The sequence below is a fragment of the Castor canadensis genome, chromosome 11 (genome assembly GCF_047511655.1).
Source record: "Castor canadensis chromosome 11, mCasCan1.hap1v2, whole genome shotgun sequence".
NCBI lineage: Eukaryota > Metazoa > Chordata > Mammalia > Rodentia > Castoridae > Castor > Castor canadensis.
The window spans coordinates 51,982,523-52,006,997 of record NC_133396.1 but is presented as its reverse complement, the minus strand read 5'-3'; the positions used below and the strand labels follow the sequence as shown (position 1 = coordinate 52,006,997).

The 24,475-nt window shown below is 41.0% G+C and overlaps 1 protein-coding gene across 11 annotated transcripts in view; it reads right to left on the bottom strand.

Moving 5' to 3' along the window:
• Specc1 (sperm antigen with calponin homology and coiled-coil domains 1) overlaps positions 1-24,475 on the bottom strand; it is a 290,773-nt gene that overhangs the window by 86,873 nt on the left and 179,425 nt on the right. For 10 of the 11 annotated variants that reach the window (XM_074046724.1, XM_074046723.1, XM_074046722.1 and 7 more), the window contains 3 exons: positions 10,054-10,261; positions 5,135-5,208; positions 4,565-4,743 (listed from right to left, as the gene is read on the bottom strand). In XM_074046724.1, the coding sequence (XP_073902825.1) occupies positions 4,565-4,743; positions 5,135-5,208; positions 10,054-10,261 (461 nt within the window). Of the gene's footprint in view, positions 1-2,581; positions 2,681-4,564; positions 4,744-5,134; positions 5,209-10,053; positions 10,262-24,475 lie in introns of all 11 variants that reach the window. The other variant, XM_074046731.1, reaches the window with a different exon arrangement.

The window sequence follows — 24,475 nt, the reverse complement described above, 5'->3', positions numbered from 1 at the left end:
TATTACAGCCTAAAAATCCTAAAGGTTTAAGGGAAGCATATGTTCACACTTTAAAAAATATATATATATAAATATATATATCTGTATAGATGGGGGGCTAAAGAGTAAGGAGGCAGATAAAGCCCTTTAGAATTATAGACTGGGACTGGGGGTGCAGCTCACTGTTAGAACACTAGCCTAGCATATTCAAGGCCCTGGGTTTTATCCCCAGCAGCATCACCCACTCCAAAATAAGTTGTGTAAAATTATAGACTATAGGTCTAATGCTGAAATTGTAAATTTAAACTATAAAAAATTAATAGTACATGAGTGAACAAATTATGCTTGCTGGAGTAAGAAGAAAGGAGAAGACCAATTTCTACATATGGGTCAAATGAAATGCCAGCAGCCCTGACATTTCATTTGTGTCAGGTGAAGTGGAGAAACTGCTTAGAAATCCCTGGGGGAACTGGACCATCCACCCAGGTGAGGGATTCAGCATTATAGAGATTAAAGGACATTTCAGCAATCCAAGAATATACACCTCCAACTTGCAAAGAAAGCTACAGGACACTTGCTGAGTGGCTGTGAATATTAGAGTGCTATGAACGACACAGAGGGTGGCACAGGCACATGTGACGAACGTTAGTGCATGACGCAGATGTGCAAAGGTGAGTTAAAAGCCAGTTCCAGTAGTCTGTGCATGACAGGTTTACCAGGCTGCTCTCTCTGCAGCAGGGACAACAGGTGAACTGGTGGGAGATGCAGGGTGAACAAGTATGAGTCTGAGATGTTCTGTCTTCAAAGCTAATACTGTTAATTAGGAACAAATGTCCAGTGTTTTCAATGATTTCTTTCTCTTTAAGTCTTCCATGGGTGCTTGCTGGTGTTATATGATAAACACAGTACAAACAGCGCCTAAAAATAATGGCTGTGACTATTTTAGAGCAAGAGAAATAAACACACTGGTCATTCTCTGCCACTGTTAATGAACCTGTGTCATGGGCTGCTCATCAGTATCTTTCATTAGAAGAGGGTGTATGGCCCATAGAATCCTGGTGCTGAGCTGCTTGTGTATTCTCTGTATCTACCAGGTCCCCAGGACTCAACTTTTCAGGAAAAAGATCTGATGGTCTTTTTTGTTTTTTTTGAGATGCTAGAGATTGAACCCAGAGTCTGGTACATGCTATACAAACACTCTTCCACTGAGCTATAACCCAACCCCAGATTTGATGTTTTAATTTCTTAAAACAATGCCTTTCTCTTAATTGTTCAAAATTGGAAAAAGCCAGAGCTGAAAATTTATTTGTTATCCTTTCATTCACTAATTTATATGTCCAGTAAAACATATCACTCTGGGTCCATAAAAAAACACATGAGCTTGTTAAAATTTCTGGGAGAGAACTATCAGGCCCACAAGCCAAAGTCAAGATTTGGAGACACTACTGTGTCCATTGCTGAAGTTCTAAGAATTGCACCAGAGAGAGGCAGAATTGGCACTCGGGTTTCTGACTCTCCCACTAGAGAACAGACAGCTGACCAGCCAGACTCAGAACATCAGGGCTTAAATGGATCTTGATACACGACTGTACTCCTTGAGCAATAGTGTCCATGCTTAATACACAGTGATTCTGTAATTCAGTTAATAAAGCTTTTCTCTGCCTATTTTAAAGTGTGTTGGATTCATGGGTGAACTGAAACGTCTTTCTAATACTTAGGTAGGTTTAGGTTTTGTAAGCGTTCTGTGGTTGATGGGCTGTTGAAAAAAAATGAGTGTTTTTCAATTTTGGGGATTTTTATTATCATATTTTTGTAGCATGTTCTAGATCACCTTCACGCACTTTATTTATTTTCCCTTTCTCCTGTAAAAAACTACTTCTGGGGGGGCATAAAGAAGTCCGTTCCATTTTCTTTGCTAATAAAGAGTTGACAGGAAATGTTAATAATAGTAATAATAATAATAATGACTTTGAATACTAACTCTTCATAGTTCCTCATTTAACAGAGGATGGAGCCAGGCCTGGGGAGGGGACATTGCTGGTAGGTGGCAAGAATGAATCTACCACATTAGTTTCCCACATATCTTAACACAGTTATTCTGACTCTAAAATTAAATTTTCAGCCAGGTATGGTGGTGCATGCCTGTAGTCCCAGCTACTATGGGATGCTGAGGCAGGAGGATCACTTGAGCTCACAGGTTTGAGACCAACCTGGGCAACACAGTGACAGCTCATCTTAAAAATCAATTGATCAGTCAATCAGTTCAATCTTTGAACATGTAATGAGACTGAAGATCATTAATGAGTTAAATAATATCCCACCATTTGGGGGGGAGGTGGTTCTGGGGTTTGAACTCAGGACTTTGTGCTTATTAGCCAGTAGCTCTACCACTTGAGCCACACCTCCAGTCCAAAATTCCACCTTTTTTTTCAGATACTGAGTTCTTGGTAACAAATGCTAGTCCGTATTCCTACCTAGGCTCTCCATCTGTCCACCTGCCAACCTAACTCTAACAAGTACCTCAAATGCACACTTATGCAAAATGAGAATATGAACCAGTTAACCCCATGGCATTGTGAAGGTGCTTTCTGGATGTTCTTACCTTCTCTTAGTTGTGCTGGGAAGACCTCATCAGAGAATGTTCTGCAAGTTCTTTGGCTGTGGCTGAACCAAGAATGACTTTTGAGTTCTTATGAGATGACTGTCAAAGTCAAATAGAGTGTCAGTCAAGAACTCGTTCAGCCAGGATGGAAACAAGGTTGCTGCAGAAGCTTTGAGGGTGTGGGTTGGTTTCCATTTTCAAGAGGAAGATATCAGGGGGTAATGTTCAAATAGTTAACAGTTTAGAGGGAACAGCTTGCCAGAGAAGTACAAAATCACACAAGAAACCATTACCAGCAGTTGTCTGATGTCTTGACAGGTACAATGATAGGCAAGACACATTCTGATGCCTAATGGGTTTTAGTAATGTACCCTGTTTTGACTGGTGTCAGTTTTAAAGTTTTAGAAGGTTTTGTTATAAGGGATTAAACTGCTAGATTTGGCTGGAAAATTGCTGGAAAATAAAAAAGAGAAACATTTTGTCTGTGTTAAGGAAAAAAACTGACCTTAAATTTGAAGGTGTAGGATGTAGCATATGTAGCCCTAAACTGTCAGGACACACGAACATTTCCTATTAGAATCTTAGAATCTATGAAAGAAATGCAGCATCTCACACAATAACCCATCTATGGCCACCACCAAAACTCAAAGCTTGTCTTTTACCACTTATCTTTAAAATAATGTATTTAGGAAGCAATACAGGTTATGACTTGGTTCTTCTTCCAAAGACATACAATGTGGAAGCAAGACAAATCAACAAAAGCAGACATAAGAACAAACAAGAGTGACTACACGATCACCGCAGCAGGGACACCAGGATACCTTGTTTCCCTCTTCTCCTTCTGCCTTTATTCCTTTGGTGGCCAGAAGGTAGAAGTGTGACTGCAAAACAATGACTTTGATTTTTCAAGAGTGAATTGTGTAACTGGCTACATTAATCCTTCTCCAGAGGACAAACAGAGGAACAAGAGATTAACTGGATTCTGAAAAGTCTATTTTTCCTAATTTCATGAAACTCATGTTCATAGGACATCAGACCCCAAGACTCAGAAGCATGCCAGTGAGCAACCCTATCCATTCTGGAAAACATATAACAATTAGGGCAAACCATACAGAACAACTCAGAACCCACTGAAGCTGATTTTAAAAGACTGCATTTCATATTTGAGAGACATCTAAAAATTCAAAATAATCTCTGAACATCCAAGAATCTCAAAGTTAAGGACATCTGACCCCTGACTGGGGGAAGATTATTGGTGTATTAATGAAAGCCTAAAATACTCCTTATAATCTTGTCTGAAACCCCCATTTAAATTTTAACTAATAATTAACTTTGAGCTCACCCTAGGGATACCTTTCTCTTTAATGTGGCCATTCAGCACAGCCTATGGGCTAATACACTGTGTGGTCCTCATACAACCCCACGGTAGGAACAGAAAGGAAAGTTAGGCATTAGCCAGAGGCCTGATTTCCACACTCACCCTTTTGAATAGAGTGGGTTATGTCAAGGCCTTTTGGGGGATGGGGTATCAGTCAGGAAGCATGTCCCTGGGCCAGCAGGAATGAGTCCTTTATCTGATAGCACCTGGTGCACAAGACCTATGCACGTTTTTACTTATGAGCCTGTGCTCCTCTATACTAGTAAATACTAAGATTTAATGGGTATCCCAGACATTATCCATTCTCTAAACCTAGGAGGATATGTGGCTAGAACTTTTTCTTCACATATAAGTGAAGAGTTTTTCAAAACCTTATGCTAGAGAATGGCAGTGACTGAGCCCTGGATGGAATGCTCCTAGTTGTGTAGTGCTGGTGGTCATGGTATGGTGACCCTAGAAAAAGAAATAATAGAACCTGGCACAGACAGACATAACAGTGTCCCATCTCTCCCCAACCAGCCCCATGCACAGTGATTAAGTGAGAAGCCAAACACTGTCCAGGTGCCTGTCAGACTCACGGAGGTGCTGCTCTGCCTGCAACCTACCTGCTGTGGCCCTGTATGTCCCCCAATTCCTTCTGTAGCCTGGCGTTCTTCTCCTCCTCCTCCAGCAGCCTTCTCTTCACAGTGCGCAGCTCCTGCTGGGCCTCACATTTGATGTCATTGGCCACCACCACTGCAGTCTGCAGGTCTGCCTGGAACCTCCTCCATTCCTCAGTTTCCTCCTGAAAGTATCAGAGTCCACACCTGCTCAGACACAGGCAGGTGTGTTGGGCTGGCATCTAAGCAGGGGCTCTATAACCCCCGCATCAGTCACTGAGCAAGAATGGCCAGTAGTGAGGCCCTGCTTTAATAATGTCTCACTACCAGGAAGAGACACAGGTGGGAACTCCACCTTTATGTCACAGAGTTTATCTTAAAACTGAACAAATGCTTTAATTTTACTTCCTACCAACAAGAATGTATGATTAAGGGCTATGCTATGGAAATGTTCCATGAAAAAGCAGGCTTGACAGAGCAGTGGGGTATTTTCTCAATGTTTTCAAACTTAGGATGGGAATGATGCATAGCGAGAGGATGGAGGAGGCTCCTGTCAGGGCTATAACCCTCACTCACCTTTATCTGCTTTGTCAGGGTCTTTAGCTGCCGTTCCAGGTCTGACTTCTGCTCCTCCAGCTTGATCACATTGCCTAGAAGTAAATGATGTGGACAGGGGTTGGAAAGTTGCAAGATTCCTGGGAACAGGTAAGCTGTGTAGCAATGGGGCAACTCTGGAGGTCACTCCAGGCTTACAAAGCCATTCTTTCTACTCTAAGTTCAGTTTTGAGCACCCTGCAAAGGCGAAGCTGAAAGCAGGAGATTCTTCCAAGACTGGGAATGGGATGATGTGGGAAATGAGGGGTGCTTATTTAGGTCGTAAGTGCAGAACACAAGGTATACCACCATGGAGTAGTATGGGAAGAGACCACAATAGCCACTCACCCACACTTGGGCTGGACCTCCAACTACTCACACACAAGTGTCCTGATGGCCTTTACTACTGAGAGGCATAGGGCTTTTGGATAACAAAGGCTATGACTGGTTATTACTCCTGTGACTATGAAACTTGTTTTTTAGGATCATGGTTCTTTTTTTCTTTTCTTTTCTTTTATTCATATGTGCATACAATGTTTGGGTCATTTCTCTCCCCTTCCCCCACCCCCTCCCTCTCCCCCCCCCCACCCCCTCGCTACCAGGCAGAAACTATTCTGCCCTTATCTCTAATTTTGTTGAAGAGAGAGTATAAGCAGTAATAGGAAGGACCAAGGGTTTTTGCTAGTTGAGATAAGTATAGCTATACAGGGAGTTGACATGCATTGACTTCCTGTACATGTGTGTTACCTTCTAAATTAATTCCTCTTGAACTAACCTTTTCTCTAGTTCCTGGTCCCCTTCTCCTGTTGGCCTCAGTTGCTTTAAAGTATCTACTTTAGTTTCTCTGCGTTGAGGGCAAAAATGCTATCTAGTTTTTGAGGTGTCTTACCTATCCTCATACCTCCCTTGTGTGCTCTCGCTTTTATCATGTGATCAAAGTCCAATCCCCTTGTTGTGTTTGCCCTTGATCTAATGTCCGCATATGAGGGAGAACATATTTTTGGTCTTTTGGGCCAGGCTAACCTCACTCAGAATGATGTTCTCCAATTCCATCCATTTACCAGCGAATGATAACATTTCGTTCTTCTTCATGGCTGCATAAAATTCCATTGTGTATAGATACCACATTTTCTTGATCCGTTCGCCAGTGGTGGGGCACCTTGGCTATTAGGATCGTGGTTCTTAATCACAGTTAAACCTTAGAATCCTGGGTGGCATGTTTCAAAAGCACAGACTGTGAGCGCCACAGATCTAGACCCATGAGCTCAAAACCTCCAAGGTCTGTGCAGATCTAACACCTCCACAGGTGATTTGACTACCTCGCTCTGATTAAGAACAACTTCCATACTTCATTCTTCCTGCCTCCAATTCTCTTCGAATTACTATCAGAGACATTTAAATTTAAACATCATCATGTCAGCCTCTTAGGTGAAGTTCCTTAATAGTTTCTCTAATCTACAGCAATAGTTGTTTATTAAGGATATGAATCAAAATCGCCAGAGAAGGTTTAAAAGAACTCCCATGATCACATCCTACCCTGGCAGTTCTGAATCAGCACATGGGGCCTGCGGGTTTGTGTTTGGGGTCAATGCTGCAGAGTAAGAAAAACCCCCTTCACTTTTTGTTGTTCTGTCTGTTTCTCTCAAGGATCCTATGGGAAGGAGTGATTAGTCTAGGGCTAGATTCAAGTGTCCCTGGTTCTTCTAACACAAATATATCTTAATAATACCTCAATATCTCTAAAAGTAGTTTAAAAGCTTCTCAAAAGATGGTCTGTGTTATTTTCAGTCTTGGATATGTTATAATATAACCACTGGAGGTGGGCCTGAAATTTGCTCTGGACATTAATTATACACTGGTTTTCTTGGTGTGTCTGGGCTGACTTTTAAGGATTCAGGGACAATGAAAGCATATTCTCAATAGCAATATATCACAAAAACAAAAACAAAGCAAAACAGGACTTGTCTCCTTTGACCTTATTCTTTTCAAGGGTAGGGCTGTGTTTGGAAATACATACTGATGAGGCATCTAGGCTCTTAATTGTATCCTCAAGCATGATTACTGAGTCTGGGTGACACTGAGTCCAAAGTTCAGCAGTTCTACTGCATGTCATGTGAAGAATATTAACAGGCACTGCCACTCTAAGGCTAGACAATTAATTAGTCCAGGCATAGAGCACTGTCAATTCTCATTACTCGCAGTAGTTTATGAAGTCTCCATGTTTACTCAACTAGCAAATACTGACCTGCAGCTCCTAAGGGAAATGTAGGGTTAGGTTCCTGCAAGCCTCTGGTCACATTTTTCACTAGCTGAAATGCCATTTGTATTACACAGGACATTTGCCAATGTCCTTATAAAACAAACAAATCCCATCAGCATCAGAAACCTGTTCTTCCCTTTTCTTTGACACAGTGAGCAGGTATTTTTAATATTTTTATGCAGCCTCCCAATCTACAGAACTGTTTCAGCCACAAGTTTCACTTCTCTCATGCAATGAGAAGGATTTAACATTTTACTGACCCTGAATGCAAATTTTTTTGGGTTTTGACATTGCAAACTCGATATCCGCTACACTTTTTTTTTGTTGGTTTTCATCTTATGAGTCCACAAATTTATTTCCTTTTCCATTTTTTCACAGCTTCATTATGCATAATAGGCATTACTTTAGCAGTTTCCAGAGCAGCTTTATGCTCAAATTGGAGAATTTCTTCTTGCTTTCTCCAGAGGTGCTAGATTGTTGACTCATTGACACTGAACTCATCCCCAACAACACAACAGCTCAGGCCTGAGCCATGCTTATCTAACATAAGCATTCCTCCAATAAGATATGTTACATTTATTTACACTTAGGGACAGTAGACAGCACTTCAACACTGCACTTGGAGGCCATTTCAAATAGCAAAATCACCAAAAATAAACACAAAAGTGCTGAAAACATGGCACTGAATGGACTGTGAAAAAGATGCATCTTGTATCAGAGCTGAGACAAGAAAGCAGGTCTCTTGGCTTGATATCAGTTGAGAATGTAAGTGCTGGATGACTAATTTTTCACCTCTGTGCTTGTCCAAAAATAACCACAAAGGCACCATCAATATTGATTTGTGGGTAACAAATTTTAGTGACTAGGTGAATTCATGAACATGGAATTTGTGAATAATGAGACTGACTGTATATGTTGGGTAACTTATTAGGCAACTAAGCTATTTTTAGTAATGACTAGTGCTATTTGGTTTGTGTGTGTATGTGTGTTTGTCTTGTCTTTTTTGTGAAACTGGGGTTTGAACTCAGGGTATAGCACTTGCTAGCCATGCTCCTAGCCCAACTAGTGCTATTTAAAACTTTATCTACTAATTCTTTTGTTACAAAAGCAAAATGCATTAGATATGATAATGTGATATGGCTTTATTTGGACAAAAGCAAGTGATGTTTAATCTTTTTAAAAAAATTTGTTTCCCTATTAAAAGCAAACAGGGATTTCATAAATAAGCCATATATTGATGCCTCTTAAAGAACAAAGTGGCTCTTGGGGATATACCCAAAAGACTGTGACACAGGTTACTCCAGAGGCACCTGCACACCCATGTTTATTGCAGCACTATTCACAATAGCCAAGTTATGGAAACAGCCAAGATGCCCCACCACTGACGAATGGATTAAGAAAATGTGGTATCTATACACAATGGAATTCTATGCAGCCATGAAGAAGAACGAAATATTATCATTCGCTGGTAAATGGATGGAATTGGAGAACATCATTCTGAGTGAGGTTAGCCTGGCCCAAAAGACCAAAAATCATATGTTCTCCCTCATATGTGGACATTAGATCAAGGGCAAACACAACAATGGGATTGGACTATGAGCACATGATAAAAGCGAGAGCACACAAGTAAGGGGTGAGGATAGGTAAGACACCTAAAAAACTAGGTAGCATTTGTTGCCCTTAACGCAGAGAAACTAAAGCAGATACCTTAAAGCAACTGAGGCCAATAGGAAAAGGGGAACAGGTACTAGAGAAAAGGTTAGATCAAAAAGAATTAACCTAGAAGGTAACACCCACGCACAGGAAATCAATGTGAGTCAATGCCCTCTATAGCTATCCTTATCTCAATCAGCAAAAACCCTTGTTCCTTCCTATTATTGCTTATACTCTCTCTACAACAAAATTAGAAATAAGGGCAAAATAGTTTCTGCTGGGATTGAGGGGCAGGGAGAGGGAGGGGGCGGAGTGGGTGGTAAGGGAGTGGGTGGGGGCAGGGGGGAGAAATGAACCAAGCCTTGTATGCACATATGAATAATAAAAGAAAAATGAAAAAAAAAAAAAGAACAAAGTGGCCAACAAGTATAAGTCATCTGATATCCTACCATCAATAGGACACACGCTAGAACTGTTTTCCTCCCTAGATCATGGGTACACACTGTTGATTTTACTGTGAACATTTATCACCTTGCCCTCTATCCATTAGATCCAAGATAATGCATTGTCAATACTCAATGACAATAGTAAACAATTTACTCAGAATAACCCTCTCAACCCTGAGGACCATCCTCAGAAAAACTCTTACACAGTCACAGATGAACCTGAAGTGGATCTGGCTGTCTACGACAGAGGCAGTGACATGGCTCTGTCATACAAAGCACACGTAACACACCCCAAAAGCACATGCTCTTTTTCAGTCACCCTACACTCCAACTCATAGTCAACAATCTTCTCTTCTGTCATCCAGCTTTTGGTTCAAGTGTCATTCTTCCTGGGAGATTATAGAGCACTCAAAAGAAAGGCTCTTCTTATATCCAGCCAACACACATGCTTAGAAACTCTTCCATGTCACCCACTGCTACTTGTTTCTTTAGCATCCTACTTCTTCCTGTTGCACATTTCATGAGGGTGTGACCTTACTTACTTTCTAGTTCACTAATGAGTTGATTATTGTGTAACTTTACAGCCCTGTGCTGTTCCACCTGATCTTCCAATTCGAATATGGTTTCTTTCATGTCTTTGATCTCTGCATCACTCTCTGATGCTTTCTCTTGAAGTTTTAGGCTGGTTCTGCTCAGCTGTTCTGCTTGGTGGTCACAGATCTCCTTCAGGTAAGAATAATCTTTTTCCATCTAGAACAAAAGAACATTCCCCGGTCAGTTAAACAACAAAAAGTTCCCCACAAATGAGCAGCAAGGCTTACTCTGACACAATGTCAGAGGATGCTGACATGTGCCGTTTCTTGCATTCGTAGCCTGAGAAACAGCCAAAGTACAAATGTTCACAGAAACATAATAGATCCAAATGACTAGATTATGATTTTTCAGTGTGTGTGCGTGCGTTTTAACAAGAAAGTTGCATGTACTTAAGTTGGCTGCCGCCTGCTAACAGCTGTCGTAGAACAGCACCCTCTGCTGGTAAAATACAAACAACACCCTTGAAGCCTGACCGATCTGCAAATCCCCACAGTTCAGCAATAAGACACTTGTGGTTAATGTTTCTTTGGAGGAATAAAACACAAATGTGATAGAAGGCACAGCACACAGAAATGTGCATGTGCCAGAGACAGAGAAGTATCACAGCACAGTTATCTCACCTGTTCAATTTTAATAACATAGATCACCCAAAATAACAAGATAACCATACACTCAGACAAGATTTCACAATAGTTAAATTTTGCCATATTTGCTAAATATTTCTAACTTGATAAGACTAATTAACACTTCAAACTCCATCTTCTTCACAGAGTAATACAAATTATCCTGAAATTGGTGTGTGGGCATTCTTTGAAGGGTTTTCCACTTTTATATATTTGTTCTGGATATTTTAAAATTTTACACAAATGACATATTATGGCTTTTCAGAGTACTGTATTTTGCTGCAGAATTTAATATGTAATATGTTTTTGTCCTGTATTATACAAAGTTTATTACGCTCTTGTTTCTTGTTTTGAACTGTGTTGAGGTGTATCTAGATTGATATACATCACACTAAGGTTACTTTAGTTGCTGCATATTAGTATGCCACTGTGTGAGTATACTAATTATTATTATGAACAATACTGCAATAAACATCTTTACCCCTTTGCTCTAGTTCGTTAATTAATATTACTAAATAGCTGATGCTTGATGTCTTAAGCATGGTACGCAGTAGATTTCTTCCTTGGTTTTTTAAAGTTTGGGGTCTTTGTATACAATGTTTTTTTTTCCAATTGCATTTTATGTGCAAAACCTTCTGGCTGTGAGCTCTATTGGAACAGGGACCTTGTCTGCAATGTTCATCACTGTACCTCTGAGCTACACAGTGTCAGAAATAGAGGAGGCCCTTGGTGAGTAGGTGAATGAAAGAACAAACACTGGAAGGCAGTACTAGCGAATTTCTCACTTAAAATGCTATGATGCATAGGAGGAGGAGGTTAGGGGAAGCATAAATCAGGACAGAGAACCAATATGGGCACTAATATGAGAACTACCACAGTCAGAGCACACTGCCTGTGTTAAGGGTCAGCACTGCTGTGGGAAGTGCATGTATATGGCTCTGGATGCAACATAAAACACATAACCGCAGGCTATGATTTAAAAAGTTTGAGCGCTGCTGAAGCACATTAAAATGGCCCAAGGTGCAGGCTCTGAAGTAAAACTGCAAGGGTTTAAATCCCAATTCTAACCAAATCACTCTTTTAATCCCTCTGCCTCAGTTCTGTCATCTGAACAACGGAGACAGTTCAATAAAATAATGCACTTAGAGCTTAACACAGTGCCTGATACATAATAAGCTCTCAATAAAAGCCATTTCTTAGCCGGGTGCCGATGGCTCACACCTGTAACACTACCTACTTAGGGGGCTGAGACAGAGAGGATTGTGGTTCGAGGCCAGCCCAGCAAATGGTTTGCGAGACCCCCATCTCCAAAATGACCAAACCAAAAAATGGGCTGGAAGTTGTGGCTCAGGCAGAAAAACACCTGCTTTCCAAGCCAAAATCCTGAGTTGAAACCCCAATTCTATCAAAAAAAAAAAAAAGAAAAGCCATTTCTTCTCCTACAATGGCCTGTGTCTTACGTATCCATAGACATAATATGAACAGTAATACAGTACAGGCCCATTTCACCAAGACAATCGCAATAGGTAGAAAAGGTCAAAAGTCTTCTATCTTAACAATAAGCACTAAAGCTTATGAAAGGTGGCAGCAGCAGCTTTGAGTCCTCTGTGCTGAGGTAGCCAGAGTGGCTGGCTGCAGGGCTGGCTGCCTCCATGCCCTGGAATCCCCAGGCAGAGACATGTCACCCCAAGTCCAGACACATGCATGTGATTGGCAGGGACCACGAGTTGAGCACTGAGGAGGGTCTCTGAGTGCGGTTGAGGCTGCCAGCACCTCAGAATCTCCAGTGTCTTTTACTTCCCACACACTGGCTTGTCATGATCGCAGGTACAAACAGTGACATGTCACAGGGAGGGGACCATGGTGATGGGCGTGGACTGCTGAGACTGGTAAACATATGAATCATAGACTGTTTCAAATGTACAATCGCTCCTTCCTTCTTGATTTTGAAATAATTCTCCCAAGTTCAGCAATATATTCCAGAAGGTATTTAAAAAATAAAAAGAGATAAAACCTAGAAACTGTTAAGTAGCTTTACTACTTCTTCCTCTAGTGACTTGCTAGATTAACTAGCAGGTATTTTTTAATTAATTTTACAAAGAGAAGAAAAAAATCAAAAAAATTAACAGAGAGAAGGAAAAACCAAATGACTGGAATAATCTAGCATACCACAGGAACTGAGACCAAAACTCTGTATTTTCATGATCATTAAGAGCTCTAACCAGGCTGCCTTTTTGCACTGCTGGCCCTTCTGCTGGCTTCTCTAATTTAGGAATTATACTATCAGATACCAGGCAACATGATTTTCTATGTTTCCCTTAAAAAGGGAAATCACTTTATGGATTTCAGAATCACTGATCTTTGAAAATCAAGTTCGTCAGAAACAGGGCTAGTGGGATTGCATCACAACCACTTTCCCAGGAATAACAGGACTTCACCAAGAGAGGGCAGTAAGAGCCCCAACTGACGCGCTGACATTGCCCAAGGCAGCCCTGTGGTCAGACAGGCCAACAGGGCTAGAATCTTAGCAAGTTCACCACCTTCCCCAGCATGTCAGACACTGAGCTTAGGGATATTGTCACTGGGCAGGTTTCCCAGGAAACGCTTGGAGGAGATATGCACACAGGAAGTTTATTAAGAAGTGCTCTGTGGATTCACACCATGGGAGAGCCAAGGAAGCAAGATCTGGCAGAAGAAGCAGAACCGTGTTACATAAAGGCTGTGGCTAATCCCTTGGGAGCTCCACACAGAGGTGCTGCCCCAATGAAGGAAAATTGAAGGTTTAGCCATGGATGCTCCTCAGCAACAGAGGGTCCTAGACTCAAGCTGGGTGTGATCAGCAGTTACTACCCACAGCAGTTGGGGAAGGAAGGTGTGCTTCAGTCCTAGGAAACTTCTGGTGTATATTCTGTGCGTATATCAGACAGCACTGTGATCACTCACACACCCACCCCTAGATTCTCTTCTCAAGGGAGGAGTGAATTACTGATTGTGATAGTTTCACCACGGGATGATTTGACTATAGTGAATAAAGACCACTATAAGATGCATCTGAACAGCTTTCTTTTTATTTATTTTTGGCAGTAGTGGTAGGGGGGCTTGAACTTCAGGCCTTGTGCTTGCCTGGCAAGTACTCTACCACTCTCCCAACCTTTTTTGTCTTTAGTTATTTTTCAGACAGAGTCTCACACTTTTGTCCAGGGTCAGCCTCTGACTGCAATCCTCCTACCTTCCATGTAACCGGGATTACAGAGATGTACCATCATGCCCAGTTTATTCTTTAAGATAAGATCTTGCTAACTTTTTGCCCAGAGTAGCCTCAAGCAGCTATTCTCCTATACCTACCTTCCAAGTAGTTGGGACTATAAGCATGAGCCACTGTGCCTAGCCTAGAGCTTTCTTCAACTGAGTATGATGAACAAAAGTATAATGGGAATCAACCTAGAGATCAGCTGAAAACCAAGGCCTCATCCTGCACAAACCAGCCCCAAGAACAGAGAATGTCAACTGAAGAGAATAACAGGGAAACAGGTTTATAGTTAACCTAGGAAAGTTATCAATATATATGGAACCAAGAATTCAGTATATAAAAATAAAAGCAAGCCATGAGATGAAAATATAATTTAAACATTTCAGTGTTGCAATTAATTTTAATAGGTTCTGACTGCAAAGATAGCATCTTGGAAAATCAGGATCTGCCTTTGAAAAACGTTTCATCTTTCATTCAAATAGTCAAATACCAGTAACAAAGAGACATGGGCAGATGAAGTTAAGCCATTATAATAAATTCCAGGAACATTAAAATTATATACATTGTTCTGTCGGAAACCAGCAAGGTGGGGAGGTGGCATTGCTGTTAGGAAGAAATATGGTGTCCAAAGTAAACCCTCTGTAACTGTCTCTTGTGTAGGGAGGCTTGCCATTTTTTGTTTTTGTTTTGCATGGTGGGGGATAAACCCAGGGCTTCATGCATGTTAGGCAACTACTGTACCATTGAGCTATGCACCCAGTTCACGTGTGTCATTTTACTTTGTTTTTGACTGAATTTGGTGATTATATTGTCTAGTCAGTAAAATTATCTTGGGTATCAAAATAAATACATGAATCATCTACAAGGGCAGAGAATGGTGAAAGATGTTAAGAATCCTCCTGCCTTTTCAACAGTGCTTACTCTTCCAATAGCTGACACTTTACAGCCTCAGAAATACAAAACACATCACTACGGGGATATCCCGGTCAGCTGCATTCTTACTGCTTCTAAAGAGATGGAGGGAGCCATCATGTATGAGAACTGAAGTAACTCTGGCCCTGGAAGCTGAAGGGCCCACAAGATCTTGTCAGTGGCTGGATGGCAGGTGCTTGGCAAGGAGGCCTTTCCTGCTCCAATAGGCAGTGCTCCTCCTCAAGCTGCTCAGGCTCCATGTTTCCTCTCAGGAAATAGCACAGCCACATGTGCAACCATACCAGATGGGGGTCTGAGTGGACAGAAACGCCTCATTCCCTTAACCCCAATGGCAAGCTAGTCCCCAACCCTAATGGCTTAACTCCTAAATAAATGTCTAATGCCAAGTGTCTCTAACCTTTATCCTCCCTTCTACCCCACCCCTGTTCAGTCGTTCATTCTTCTCACCTATGGCCAAAATAACTTTTCTCAATTGTAAGTGTGATTCTTTAACTCCCTTATTTAAAATACTTCACACCAAAAACACAAACAACAAAACAATAAACTAGATTTCCTAAAATTAAAATGAAAAAAATCTGTGCCTCAAAAGACATAATATAAGATGGTGAAAAGATAACCCACGGAATGGGAAAGAATGGTAACAAATCTCTGGGAAGAGTTTGTATCTAGAATATATAAAGAAAGAACTCTTACAACTCAATAATAAGTAAGTAATGCAATTTAAAAATGGGCAAAAGATTTAAATAGTGATTTCTCCAAAGAAGATACACACAAATGGCAAGTGAACACATGAAAAATGTTCAACATTGTTGGTCATTGAGGAAATGACTAACAACATCATTGACAAGATGTAAATCAAACCACAAAGAAATACCACTTCACACCCACCACAATGACTAGCACAAAACAGACAATAGTTGTGATGAGGAGGTGGAGAACTGGAACCCTCATACATTGACAGTGGGAAGGTAAAATGGTACGGCCACTCTGAAAAAGTTTGGCAATTCTTTGAAAAGCTAAATACTACTCCAGCCATATATCTAAGAGAAATGAAAATATATTCATATCAAGCCTATGCCAATATTGCTCCAAACAGACAAAAAGTGGAAACCACACAAATGTTCATCAACTGAATGGATAAGCAAAACATGGCGTTGTCTACACAATGGAATATTGGCCATAAAAAAGAACAAAGAAATGACATGGATGACCCTGCCACAACATGGATGAACCTGGTTAGAACTGTGCCAAGTGAAAGAAGCTACACACAAAAGGTCACATGGTATATGGTTCATGAAATGTCCAGAAAGTAGATTAGAGCTTGCCAGGGGCTGGGAGGGAGGTGGTATTGAGGGTGACTAGTAACAGGTCCAAGGTTTCTTTATGGGGTTATAAAGGTGATCTAAACTGATTGTGGTGATAGTTGCACAACCATGTGAACAGACTAAGAGCCACTGACTAGTGTACTTTCTGGATTACATATCAATAAAACTACTATTGCTAAAAATTCTTCAGAGACTCCCACTATCTTAGGATGAAATGTAAACTCCCTGGCTGCCTCCTCTGGTCCACGTCCATAGATCACCCTGTGCACTCTAGCAATGACAAGCTCTGAGTGGTACCTCCTCAAGGGGCCACATTTTCTGCTCTTAGGACTTGCTAATCTCTTCCTGTGACATTACTACAGTCCCTATCCCACCTTTCACCTGGCTAACTAATCCCTCCTCCCCTTCAAGATTCAGGGTTTTTCTATAAATTTCTCCACCCTATTATAATCAAGTACGGTCTGCCTAGTTAATGAGGCTTTGCTTTCTTTGAACCAAAGGGTGTTGGCCTTAGGGTCACAGTGTGTTAGTCTTTAGGTCTGCTCTGAATATTTTCCTATGTCTGCTTTCAAGTAGTCAGGAAGCAGTGCAAATTGGTGATGAAGGTAATACTTACCTTTGAATCCTGGCTTCATCAATTAATTAATTAGGCTAATAATTATTCTCTGCCTCAGTTCGCTCAACTGTATCTATATCATAAAAGCTATAATGATTATGTGATCTAAACGCTCAAAGAGTGTCACCAATCGGCTGAAGGTTCTTTTGCTCAACTCAGACAGAAATTAAAAATAGGCAAAGTGCAGCTCCCTTTGTGTTACAGTTCTGACCTGCAGAGCCAGCCGCTCTCTCTTTAGTGTTAGTATGCCCTGAGTACTGGTAGCTCAGCTTCCAGCCACTCTTGGCAATTCCTCGGCAGCCAAAGCTAGCAGTTCTTGGGGCCTCTCCAGAACTCTTTCAGGACCTGGGGCCAGCTGCTCCCCACAGCTCTTCTGCAGTTCTTCCACTCTCCACAAGTAGCCTTCCACAGTTCTCAGCTCTTTGTCACTCTCTCAGGAGCTCTATGGCACTCTCTAGCTGCCAGGTAATTCAGGACTAGCAGCCATGGTGTTCTCCCTTCTTTGTGCAAACAGTTCAGACCACTCTACCCAAGATAAAAATCCTGAGTAGCCCAAGGTGCTTTATTAGGGCCTATGCTGCAGCACAGGTGGACAGTGCACAGGAGGGATGTCTCCTGGATTAACCTGGTAAGAGAGGAGGGCTGCTAATATAGCCAGAGAAAGACAGGGCCATGGACGTGCACAGTCTTCTGTCTGTAAACCACAAACTTTTGGCTTAGTCACAGTAGTCTTGTGCAGGTGACTAGACCCACCTGTCCTGGCTGTCATTGGTGGGCTCCTCCTCAACCAGATTAGCGACATCTGCAAGGCAGGTAGAGCCATCTGGAGCAGCTATGGGCTGGGGTCATCTGAAGGGGTCCAGGCCAAAGCAAAGTCTTCGGAGCTACACAAGGTGTCTGGAGTGATTGTGGCTGAAGAAGAGTCTCCCAAAGTGGCAGCTATTAAAGTGGTGGCTTCAGGGCTCGCAAAGTGGCTCAAGTGGTACAGCACCTGCCTAGCAAGCATGAAGCCCTGAGTTCAAACTCCAGTACCACAAAAAAATTCAATATATAAATAAACAAATGAACTAGTGGGTTCTATAGCAGCCATGACACCTGTGGTGGGTTCTGAGGCTAGAGTGAAATCTCCCTAGGACATTGTGACTGGAACAAATTCTCCTTGAGCATCCTGAGGCATTTAAAGTAGCCCCAACTATCATGACGACAGTCGCTCAGATCACTGAAGCAGCAGCTGCATGACAGCTCTCATGCTTTCCACAGTAGGGCTGAAGTTGCAATTGCCCACCACACCTGATGGGACCTGAGGTGAAGTGACAGTGGCACTCATAGCCCAGCTGGAGTAGTAGGGGACCATAGGACCGACAGTATTGGTCCCTGATCTGCTCTTGGTCTCTGCTCAATATGGGGCAATTGCTACTGGGAAAAGGGGGCTGTCAAACAAGCAGCTGAGCTGCTCACTCTCACCAACCCCTGACAACATCAGTCATTTAAAAAAAGATAAAACATTAAGAAGTGCTCGTAACCAAGATCCAACATAAAATTAACATTCTTCTCTAGTAAACCCCATCTAGTACTAAACCCCTAGCCAATGCCCTTACAGGAAAAAAATAAGTTACTCTCTTAAGGAAAGTTGTGTCTCCCGTAATCTGTCTCAAGTGCCTACCACACGTAAGCACTAAAATATTAGCTGTTATTAATGATGATAAACTTTATTTTTAATATACTGATAAAATGACAGCAGCCTCTCTCCTAATTCTGTTACAGAATTCTGGCATACATTCATTCATTTACTTATTTGCAGAATATTTACTAAATACCATTTTTAACTGCAACATTAAAATTTTATATAGCATAATAGTAAACAAAGTTAGAATGAAAGCTTGAGTAACTTGATACTGCAAAACTCCTGCTCCATTCTTGGCCCTTCTGGGAATAGAGACTGCTAACAGTCAGCATACTGCAGTCTTACTGGCCTAAATCTGATTTTTTTTTTTTCCAATGCTGCTCTGCCAAGGGAGAGCAGGATATGCTAATTTATTTACACTTCTGCTATGGGGAGTAGGGGGAAAGGCTAATAGAAAACTCAAAAGATGAGGATAAAAAATCTGAATTTTGCCTTTGGGAACTCATAGGCAGAAATAAGGGCTGTGTGCTGGGAGGGACCTGGGCAGCAACAATGTCTCCATGTGCTGCCCAAGAATTAACAGGAGAGAGATGTCTAGGGCTTGCAGAAGAATCTTGAGGTCAAGTTCAAGCAAGAGAATGGTGCTGTGACTTACCTCATACTAGAGGTATTAACATGTCTGAGGAAGAAAATGAATCCATCACAAGGGAAGCAGGCCAGGCAAGGAAACTTAAATAAGGGGGCAGCCAATGCCAGTCCCTGGGGAGAGACAGAACCCTCTAATAGAAGCAAACTTAAGTGCAGGACACAGCGCCAAGGGCTGTAAATCCCACCCCACACCTCACAACTACCTCTAGTCCTAAGACCAACTGATGCAGTGTTTGGTGAAATGGGATCTATATGGTTAGCAGATCTCCAGGAGTACTTTGTGGGGAAAAGTGAGGGAATGGAGTCCTGCTGAGAGCTTGTAAACAGTACCAAACAGTGCCTTGACCCACACAAAAGCCACTCCCCCTTTTTTTCTTCCTACCAGAATCCCAATGTGTTCAAGAGTCAGGCTGTGATCTTATGACTGCATGACAGGTGGGCTGGGAGTGGGCATGCAAGTGCCATTCTGACCAATAAGACAGAAAGGGGAAGTGGCCGGGGGAGACTTCTGGGGAAATGGCTTGTCCTTATAAGACTGAGGGGTCTGATGAGACATGTCCTCCCTCAAGCCACCAACACATGGGGCTGAGATGCCTGACAGTGCTGGGCTCTCCTTCACATTGGCAGTGGGACAGTAATCACAGAGCTGCCAGTCCTAGAGCTTAGAGTTATGGGACCCCTAGAGAACCATTAGTAATGCCTGCCTCCTGATCTTGGAAGTGGGTGCAAAGTGAGTGTCCTCAGGTTTATGTCACAGATGGTAGACAGGGTTTTCTGCTTCTTACTGTCCAAGGCATCGCCTGAGTGTACTGGACCACATGCCAATTAAAACCAGGTTGCATGATCTCTTAAGTCTGTAAAGGCATCCTATTCTCAAGTCATGGCTATACGATTATCTACTTGCCACATCTTTCCCTCAAATTCTGGTTTGCAGAGCTGCTGCTCTAATCAGTTTAGCAGCAAGACTAACATTGATTACACGTTATCATCTCACTTCTACTGGTTTTCCCCTGATCACCCACAGCAAGTGGTTATTTATAATCTTCTTACTCTGGAAGAGAACCATGAGTCTCTAAAGAAAGAACTAAGTTTCCTAGGATACCAACTATAAACTTTCAGCCTCATGGAGGTAAAAAGTCAGCATTTTTTCTTTTAAAACTTCTAGGTTTCAAGTCAAGATATTCTGATTTGAAATCAGGGTCCCAAACAACTGAAAGGTTTAAGTGGAAAACATTTAAAGTCAGGCACAGTGGCCCAGCTCTGTTATACAGTCCCATTGCTCAGGAGGCTGAGGCAGGAGGATCCCTTCAACCCAGGAGTTGGAGGCTAGCTTGGACAACATGGCAAGACCCAGATTTTTTTTTTTTAATTAACTAGGACATAGCTCAGTGGTAGAGTGCTTGCCTGCCATGTTCAAGGCCCTGGGTTCAATACCTGGCACCAAAAAAAAAAAAAAATTAAAGCTAGGTTTCTATAGCCTGGCAAAACAATAATCCTAAACAACCACATGTTGCTTGCTGGCTAGGGCAGACACCTGCGAACCTATATGGCTCACAGGAGGTGTAAGCATGTGATTCTGCAGAAATCAGACCATTCCTTGAAGTTGAGCACAACTGTTATAAAAGCTGCCCACAAAATGCAAAGGATGCCTATTAAAGAAGCTGGAAAGAATGGAGACACTGGCGAACTACTGAAGACAAAGAAATGAGAGGAAGAAAAAGCCTACAAAACAATCACACAAATACTGTAAAAAGTCACATCAATTTTCTACTTTTGTATGAGGAAGAGACCCACCTCCTATCCAAAAAAAAAAAAAAAAGTATAGTTGAAGACTTTTTAGAGGCTTGAATCATGAATCATTAAGTAACTTTTCTGAACTGGAAACTTACCTGGATTCTCTACATCTATTAACTCTATTAGATGTGGTGAATCTATGTAATCCATTAGATAATAGGATGGGTTGGCATTACTTTTCCCCCTTTGCAACTACATGATTTCGTTCTTTTATCATAATATTCACCATGTGCCAAGAATTCCAGTGGATGAATGTGGATCTTAAGACAAAGAAGTGTTAACCACTTGAAGACAATAAAACAGTCACTCCGACAGCTGCCTGCCATGGTTGTATACGATGGCTCTGGGCAAAAATGTCAAATGAAACACCTGAGAACTGAGCAATTGGGATTTACACCAGGAACGTCAGAATGATTTAACACTGTTCTGCCGTAGAAAAATCTCTTATTGGAATTCATCTCAGTAACACATTAAAGGAGAAAAACCATATGATGACACAAAAACTATCAGATCATGTCAGAAGTTAAAAAAAAAAACTGATCCTTGCCCTTTATTTAAAAACAAGACACTTGAGAACAAAATGTGTGGAAATATAATAAAGGATATATACCAAATGCCTATAATGTGTTCAGTTATTACCTTTAAATGAGATCCAAGGCCAAATCCATCCTCAATTACACTTCTACTCAATGCTGTGGGATGAATGAAAAGGAGCTCAAGGTCATGAAATTTAGCCATTGGACCCAGTCCAGCTCTTTATATCCTTTGTTACAGTTTTGTGCTCCTGTTGTCCTTTGGGCAGGGGTCTCTTAAATACCATCATTTGAATTCATGGCTTAGCTGATAGCAGCAGTGGGGATACACTAAGCTATCAGACTGTATTACGGTTTGGATACCTTTGAATATGGTTTGTCTCCACCCAAGCTCATACTGAAACGAGATTCTCTTGTAGTAGTTTTGGGAGATGGAGCCTTTAAGAGGTAGTTAGTTCATGGGACTCCATCCTCCTGAGTGAATTAATGAACTCTCATGGGAGCTCTCACTATTATGAGACCGAATTAGTAACCTCGAGGGAAACTGATTTTTTTTTGGTACTAGGTTTGAACTCAAGGCCTCATGCTTGCTAGGCAGGCCTCTACCACTTGAACCATTCTGCCAGCCCTTTTTTGTGTTGGGTATTTTTCAAGATAGGGTCTTGAGGACTATTTGCCCAGGCTGGCTTCCAACCAAGATCCTCCTGATCTCTGCCTCCTGAATAGCAAGGATTACAGGTGTGGGCCAATGGCACCCAGCTTGAGGGAAACCTTTATAAAGTGAGCCCGGGGCCTCCCCTCACTCTCACACATGTATGCACTCTTTCACTTTTCCTTCTGCTCTTTCACCATGAGTTGAAAGAGCATGTGGCTCTCATCAGATATGGCTGCCTGAGTTTATACTGTCCAGTCTCAGGAATCAAGAGCCAAGATAGACTTTTTTCTTTATAAACTACCTAGTCTCCAGGTATCTGTTAAAGCAAGAGCAAATGGATTGAGACAGCCTGTTTTAGGAGGTGTGGGTTTTGCTTTTTATCTTCTAATATAAAAGAGAAATTAGATCAGTTTAAACTACAAGTTTACTGCAATTACAGGTTGATGTCTCTGACACAAGACAGTGCGAATCACAGACCTGGAGTCTTGGTCTGGATAAAAGAAATTCCATGTGGCATTGTGCCTCACATCTATTTCCTCACACTCTTAAACTCAGAAGATTCTTTTTCATCCCACTGTCAGTATTTGATAATTCTAGTTGGCAGGAAATAAGATATACAATATGCGAATAACAGCTTAATCTTTAGTATCTATAATAGCTTGATCTTAAGTATGTGTGTTGTGCCTTACACTCTACAGAGAATGCAAATATTATTACATCTGAAAAGATTAAATTTACAACAGAAGATTCTAGATTTATCACTATCAACCAAGAAAGAGAAGCATTTTACTCAAGAAAAAAATACACTAAAATTCTTTTAAAAGAATTAACAAAGATAAAGGTAGAAATAAATTAACCAGAAATAGATGAACAGTAGAACTTATAAACTAACTGGTTTATTATATTCATGGAATGTGGACAGGCATACTCTTTTTTGTGGACAGAAAGATTAAATATTGTAATCCTGTCAATACAGGTTTGCACACATGCACAAATGTCTACATAAATTAGGAAGTAGCCTGAAAGTAAGTAAGTAAAATGCTGGCAGTTTTTTCTTCAAATGGTGACATTAAAGGCAATCTATTTTTTTCTGTACTTTTCTGTTTTTTCTAAATCTTCTGTAATGAATACACAATTTTACAATTAGAAAAAATAAACTATTCTCAAGGTGCCAAATTATTTCTTATTAACACCTATATTTAATGTTATGACAACCAAAATACCAAACAGATAGACGAGGAACTAAGGAAGACTTCAAGAAGGTCCACCTGGGAGATGAAACAATTCGCAAAAAGGTAATAAGTGATCTTTAAGCAAAAACAGAGGTACCTTATTATATGAGGTAACTTAATGTGAAGCTTCATTTATGAGTGCTTGGATAGGAATCACTAACGAAATCGTTTCTACACCTTCAATCAAATACCTGTGAATTCAGAGCACAGACAATAACTCCTAACATAACCTACCACAAAGACCTTCAGACAGCTGAATGCAGAACAAGGATGCAACTGACTGGTGCTAAGACAGATAAAGCAATAGAGAAAAATCTCCCTGGGAGCTCATGGCATAAATTGCATTTTGAAACACTAGCACCCCTGAAATAAGGAGCGAAGGATGTTTTTACTGTCTCTCCAGCAGACCCCTAAATCACAGACCCAGACCTTGGAGCAGACAGAAACAGGAAGCATGTCTCTTCCCATCACAGCTGTGTGAGGCAGACAGAATACCACATAATCACTACCAATCTTGTATCACATAACAAAATTCCAGACCAATCAATGGGTTATTTAAAAAACAATGAAATAAGTGGTATTTACTTGATTTTGAAGTCTAAGCTAAAAAGGTTAAAAAAAATTAAAGGAAATGATTAACAGATTTGAATGACAAAATTTAATACTAAGAATTGGCAAGAACTCAGGGAAACAAGCACTCTCATGAACTGCTGGTGGGAACAACTTGGCATAATATTTCTGGAGGGCAATCTGGCTGGATGTGTTGAAAGTCTTTAAAATGTTTATACTCTGTGACTCACTAAGTCAACGTCTAGGAATTTTTCCTAAAGAAATAATCAGAGATATATAAAAATGTATTTACAATATTGAAAGACCAGAAAAAACACAAATGTTCAGTAATATGTGTATGTTGAACAACAGGGAATTCAAGAATATAAAAGTTACATAATAAAATACTATCTGCCCTTTAAAATAATGTTTAAAGGAGTATGTGATGATGAGAATATGCTCAGAAAATGTTAAATGCAAGCAAAAAATTAATAACATGTATAGGATGGTCTAAATTTTATCTTTTTTGTGGGTATGTGTGTAGTTCTGGGGATGAAACCCAGGGCCTCATGCAAGTGCTCTACCACT